Source organism: Temnothorax nylanderi, unplaced genomic scaffold, assembly GCF_030848795.1.
Source record: "Temnothorax nylanderi isolate EJ_2023f unplaced genomic scaffold, tnyl_v1.0 TNYL_tig0009_pilon, whole genome shotgun sequence".
NCBI classification, from domain to species: Eukaryota; Metazoa; Arthropoda; class Insecta; order Hymenoptera; family Formicidae; genus Temnothorax; species Temnothorax nylanderi.
In genome coordinates this window covers 30,534-37,599 of record NW_027249071.1, presented here as the reverse complement: position 1 = coordinate 37,599, position 7,066 = coordinate 30,534, and the positions used below count along the sequence as shown (strand labels likewise).

The 7,066-nt window shown below is 34.5% G+C and overlaps 1 protein-coding gene across 1 annotated transcript; it reads left to right on the top strand.

The window, feature by feature from the left end:
* Positions 1–1,138: 1,138 nt before the first annotated feature.
* On the top strand, positions 1,139–6,624 carry LOC139786044 (uncharacterized). Its single transcript, XM_071725208.1, has 6 exons — positions 1,139–1,311; positions 1,463–1,556; positions 2,145–2,302; positions 3,052–3,253; positions 4,381–4,463; positions 6,041–6,624. Exons 1-6 carry the CDS (start codon positions 1,139–1,141, stop codon positions 6,270–6,272), a joined length of 942 nt encoding a protein of 313 aa, XP_071581309.1. The 3' UTR covers positions 6,273–6,624.
* Positions 6,625–7,066: the final 442 nt, after the last annotated feature.

The following is a 7,066-nucleotide window of genomic DNA, read 5'->3' as shown; positions in this document are numbered from 1 at the left end:
ACGTTCTGTCCAGAATTTATATGCTACAAATAGAATTTTTTATAATAAAATTTGGTTAAATTGCTTAGACTTTTTCATTTCCAAATTGAATTAAAATCGCTAAATGTTTATCTTATTAATATTTCTAGAATATAAAGATTTTATTCAGATATATGCTGAACATATAGAAACAAAATAAGATTACATTTCTGATTTAATGTGAAAAGAAATAAGAATTTAAATTTTGTTATATGTATACTTCTCTCCTCAAATAAAAGATGTAATATTCTGATTCAATATGTTGGATATGTGATTTAATACGTAATATTTCTTGGTTTGGATTGGTAGTTTATTTTATATGCAATCAGATAGTCAAATAAATTTATTCATCTTTTAGGAAGTTATTCTGGAAATCATTCAAATTGGAAATCGTCCAATTTAAGCAGAAATAATGAGACATTTAGGAAAGGTAAAAAATGTTAAATAAATTATTACAGAAATGTATAAATTCTAAACACGCACAAACATATTTCTGACAATTTGATGAAATTAAAAAACGATTAGGTTATATTTACTCTTTTGGAGAAGCGGGACGAATTTTAAGTTATATTTTTGCATTTAGAAGCTTAAATAGAAATATGTGTGTATCATGCTTACTGGACCACAAGGCAATCCTGATCTTACAATATACAGAGTGTGTCCCAGACCTGCCGTGCCATCCATTAATGGTAGATATACCTGTAGATTTGAGATAAAAATCTTGGCACGACAAGTCTGAGACACCCTATATTGATATATTAATCATTTAATATATTAATATGCGAATATTATTAATGTTTACTACATCGTTACTTAATTGCATTGTCAGATTCTATTAAAAATTATCTACAGAATGTTGAGTATATATTTTTATTAATCAAAATTTATAAAATTGGCAGAAAAACAAGATTTGATGAATATCGCAGAATTGACTGACTCCTTTCTTAACTTATCAATTCCTGCAATGAAACTGCCATTTCTCGGTCTTGCTTTAGTCGTACGTTTTGAACAATGCAACCCGAAGCGTGTCAGTCGCAGAAACGTACGAATATTAATTTAGCTCGGAATCCCCCGCGTCGTAGGCAGGGGCGATCCGCCGTTTCCAGACTCGAGCGTACAAATGGGGAGAATTGCGAGTGCACACACGTACGAAGCGACGAGGCATCGTGAATCGGCGCCGGTGGTTTCGATCGAGAGAATGCAAATTCGTCTGAAGCTCTTGGAAGACAGTAACGCAACGTTGACTCTCAGAAATCGTGATCTCATCGCGGAAAATAAGAGCCTGACGAAGCGGTGAGATTATCACCGCTATCAATTAATTTATTAACTTATGTGTTTACTAAATAAAAACTGATGTAATAATATCACATATACAAGCGAGCTTATTCGCATTTCAATAAATATCAAATTTTAAACAAATCCTCTGAAGATAAACGATCTGCAGGCTGGAAGAGGACGCGACTAAAATGGAGAAACTGCAAGAGAACGTGTCATTATTGCAAAACGAACTTGATGAAGAGAAAGTCAAGCTGACCGAGGTATTAATGAAATAAACAGTAAAAACAATATTTATTAAATATAAGAAAAAATATTTATAAAATATAATTAAATATTATATGCAGAGATACTGTTCTAAACCTTCAATGTTTAGTGCATAGATAATAAATAATAATTGACGTGAAAATGAAATAATTACATTATTATATACAATAATTATAATTAAGAATTTTTAACTAATAAAATGTTTAATTAGTTTCCTAAATTTTTTAAATATTTATTCTTTCTGGGTATAATAATAATATTTTATTCCATTATTATATTATTATTTATTGCTATAAATTTTCTCTTCTTTTAATTGAAAGATGCAACACGTCTGAAGATTTATAATCAAATTTTTTTACAATATATAAAAAAAGTTTTTTTAACTAGTATTTAAAATTAAAATTAATAAAGTTATAGAGAAAAGATGATAATCACAAACTATCCAACACAATTTCAGGAATCCAAAACTTTAATTCAAAACTTTGTTATCGCTTCAGTTTTGCGCGGACATCTTACATAAAATATAAGAAAGTTTTGCACATTTTTAAATGTAAATTTAGCCTGTCCTTCCATATAAATTTCAGAAACACGACGAAAAGTGTCTAGAAAATAAATGTACTTCCTCGACGAATATAGTTTCTAAGACTGATCTCGGATTACAAGTTTGGGAAGCCTGCAAAGATTGCCATGGAGAATTGGAGGGATGCCAAAGAGAATCACTTACGCGGATCACTATCACGAAGTAAGTTCTCCAGCGAGATTGAATTTGGGTGAATCTATTTCATGTCTCATGTTATTGAATGTCTTTGTGTCAAGCAATATGAAATAAAGTTATTAATAAACAAGAATAGATGGTCTATAAAAAAAATCAAACGTGATTACGTTCAACAACATGGAATCTAATAATTGTCTCATCACATATCGTAATAATTAATTTTGAAACGCTCCATATTAATTATATAATATCTTAGTAGTGTCAGATAATTTGCAGAAGTAATTGTACTTTTTCGTTGCTGGTTTTTTTACACAATCAACTGAATATACTAATATTACTTAATCAGGAATATATTAGTATTACTGATATTAATTAACTTTAATTAAAATGCAAAATTGTCAAACTATCTGTATCTTAAGATGAAACTTCATTCTGAGTATCTCATTTAATACATTTTTTAAATATAAAATTCATGAAACTTAAACCACTTTTGCAATATTTTGCATTTTCATACAATTTGGTCCAAGCAAATTTACTTAAATTTCCGTCGACTAAAAAGCTTACTATATAAATAATAATGAAGATAAAGAGCGTAATCTCTTTTGATCTCTTCTTCTCTTATGGAAGGCAATCCAGTAAGCTAATTAAAATGTTTTAATGCTTGAATAAATTTTGAATAAATTATTTTTATTATCTTAATTTTACTGCTGTACTCTCGACCTTTCGCGACTCCGCCTTCGATTTTGTTCATAACTCGCAACTCTTATCGCGATTAGATCCGAGTTTGAGTTACTGGAGAAGGATATGCGGACTTTGAGGGACGCCGTGATCACCCGGGAAGAAGCCTGGGATAAAGCGGTGGAGCGCGAGCGGAATTGCCAGCAGCAATTAGCACGGCTCACCGCGGAGGCGATCACCGCGCGTCACCTTTGCGAAACTCGCCAGGACGAACTTCGCGCGGTTATGGATACTTTGACGGTAATGCCGATAACCGACACAGCTCGATAGCATATTGAAAACTTTCAGCGCGCTAAATTGACGTGCAGCGTGTCGCGTTGATGACGTGTGAATCATTATATCGAGAAAGATTGAATTAAATATCTCGAATATCTGTAACTCTCGGTCTTAATATCCCTAAGAGCACAATACATTGGCAACATGTTGGCTGAATGTTGATCGTATTGGGAATGTCTTGGCCAATGTTTCCCAATGCAAAGCTAATGTTTGTTATTAGTAAAATGCAAGTGCACTGCCAATATTTGCTAAAAAAGAAAGAGCGCCTATACTTTACATTTACATTGTAGTACCAGTATGAGAAATTAGTCTATACTCAACATAAAAATTGGATATTGTTGCCAATATTGCTGTAATAAAGTTGTGCTACTAGGGAATATTTAATTTACGCACGCAATATTTATAAAACTTAATGAATTGTTTATAATATCTATTTGCTTTGGTTAACACGTTGATTGCCGAATACGAGTTAACTCACAGCGATCTATAGATAGATGCCAGTTAGTTTGCCGATTCGATTTCTTGAAGGCAAAAGTAAAAACTTTACTGTTTTGATTTAAAAAATAAATAAATATAATAAAGCAGAATATTAATATAATGCTGAAAAATGGACAAAGTTATTTATCTCTTCGTACAGTAATAGTCAACGTGCAGTTAAAATGCTTTTATGCATTTTTATAGACGGAAAAAAAATAATGTATTAACATTATTAGTCCAATTGAAAATAATTTTGCCAATTTAAAAACAGTACTAATAAAACAAATACGTCGTGCTCTTATTCTAATCAAATGTTACTTAATTGTTTCATTAATATTGTTAGTAAATTAACAAGATTATTTTCAATTAGATTGCTGTTAGCTAGCGCTGTAAAAACAACATCATTTTTTTATTATTATTGTGCCTCGCTACGGGATTGGCGATCACACTTAATACGCGATACTTGAAAATTATAGTGATATATTTTTTATCGTAATATACATCGCATCGTGATATAATAAAGCTCACATGTAAATAATTTGCATGTTCAAGAGGATTTTAATTAATGCAAAAACAAGCGGATTTGTTTCGTATCACAGACCTTTCATTTCCAGGAAAAAGAGTCGGAGCTGAAAATGATGCAGAAAGAAACGCAGTACCTAAACAAATTAATTGCGAAGCTACACCGACGTCAGAGGTGAGCTTCTACTCAATTACATTTAGGTATTTTATTCATAATAAACCCGTCTGCATCTCTATTTCTCTCCATTTTTCGTTGTACAAGTTATTTGTTGCCTAGATGTACGTAATGCTGGCGCTCATTATGCGCTCATTATATGCGCTCATTATGCCCACAGCGAGCTACATTTGCTCGGTAAAAATTGTAAAATATCTTATACGGTCGATATCGTGAGCGATACTCTGGGAAAAATATAACCCACTTTAGGACCCACGATTTTAGATAATCAAATTATTTGGATATCGTATCCCTAATTAACATTTTGGTTAGTGCCCCTTAAGTGAAAATTATTTTTGCGTAACTGAATACTGAATATAAGAGAATTGACTAGTATAATTTAAAAATCTTTGAAATAGATAGAATAGCTAATTACGATTTTTAGTTACGCGTAATCGTGGGCCCCAAAGTGGGTTATTTCCGTCTTTATTTTTCCCAGAGTACCAAAACGCACTCGTAAATTCATCGCGAACATGGCGGACGCGACGGTGCGGCGCTCCGGGAATGAGCGGGGATCACTTGCCTCGATTAATTCGTTGCGACGGCCCGTCGGTCGCGTACTCCACGCTCCTCGCGTCCTCGGCGTCCGGGGGCGTCTCGCGATGCTCGTCGGACGACGCCAATAACGCGGAACACTCGGTAGATCGTTTGTTCGATCTCGCCGAACGATCGTGATTCCACTTCGAGTCGCCGCAGGGGACCGTCATGAAGTTGCCGCGGTCGCGGTGTCGTCGCGTCGCGGCGGTCGCGTGACCGCGCGCGCCTTCGCGCGCTTTAAAAAGTCGTCGAGAGATGAATAAACGATTTTCTAGCGCCATAAACGTTTATATCTCTCAGGTAATATTTTGATCGCGGGTGTCGGTGAATCTTGCATCTTTTATGTTCACTTTACGAGGTAACTTTTTATGCCGTTTGTAGTCTATAAAGATAAAAAAATTTGCCGCGGTGCAATGTCGAATGCGGTGGTCATGTGACCGCGCGGCTTTCGCGTCCTTTAAGCCGGTTTTACAATCAGTCGTATGTCGAGGTCGGATGTCAAAACGCAACCGATGGTCCAATAAGATAATTTCTTTTTTGAAAATGAATTTTCCTCATTGGATCATCGGCTGCGTTCCGACATCCGACTCCGACATACGACTGATTGTAGAACTGGCCTTAAAAAGTTACCGCGAGAAGATTAGAAAATAACGACGTGATAAATGTTTATCTTTGAGACGATATTTCGACCGAGGAGGCATCGATAGATCTTGCAGCCTCCGTGCCTATTTTGCGAGATAAATTTTTAGGTCATGCGTTTAGGTGTAGCGATGTACGAAGGTAAAGAAACGATTGAAACGAATATGTAATCGTCGAACGATCGAAGATTGTTTTATATCCTACGAATTCGATCTGAGAATCTAATATTTCAATCTAAGGATTAATTAAAATTAAATTCTTTTTACGATTTATGGAGAGTCAGCCTTTTTGCTGACTCTAACAATGTACGTCTCGCATAACAATGCGTTGCTCGATTTTCAAGGAGCTCGTTATTATTTCAGGGAGCTCGAAGAATACGCGAGCGGTGGTGTAAGTTTCGGCATTAGCGAGAGGGATCAAAGATGCATCGAAGAGATTGCGCAGCGCGTGCGAAATTCCAAGAACAAATCGAAGGCAAAGCCCAAATGCAATTTAGATAAATACCCGCGTTCGAATTCGAGCAGTCCTCGCGAGAACAAGAATGGGCAGGATCAGGCAGGTTCCTCGGAGGATCGTCGCAAATTAAATTTGTAATTGCAATTTCGTAAATTAGTCGAATCGTTGTTTGTTTTACATAGACTTACTGCAGGCTTCAAGACTAATTAATATATTCGTCTGATTGTGAGTTCTTTAAATATCAGTATCACGAATCTTTTCCAATCTTTTTCATAAAAGCGCCACAAACGATCTCGATTTTAACACGCTGCCATTGTATAATTAGACAACTTTGTCCCCGACGCTATTTTTATATCAACATGTTATTTTAATATGCTATTTAATTATATTTATTCTTCATCGAAACTCACACACAATAAATTTTGTATTTTCTTTAAAAAGTTAAATCGGCGAATAGCTGACATCCATCAATAAATCGCTGACAATTAATGTATTAATAAGCTAAATCGTTTCGTTTACACGCATGACACATGATATCCGTGAAGATGTGATCCTTGTAATTTGCTCCGGCTGTTGAAAAATATGTACGAGACGTCTCACGAAAATTTCGCACAGACTATCGATATTCAAAAAACTTGGAATGCACATGAAATGTTTAAATAAATAATTTTCTAAAGGCGGGCGCTGACGTATCCATGTTTACGACGAGAGGGACGTTTCCGCCGGTCGAAATTAAAATTAAAATTGAAAAAATAATACCTACTCAATGAAAAATCGCGAGAACTTTAACGATCTAGCTATGTTCATTTCTACCAATGCGGATTAACTTTAATCTCGAGTTGACTTACTTTTTATCCTTTTCTAGTTTTAAGAATTAGAATAAGATAAAAAGTAAGTTAAACCGAGATTAAAGTTGATCCGTATTAGTATAG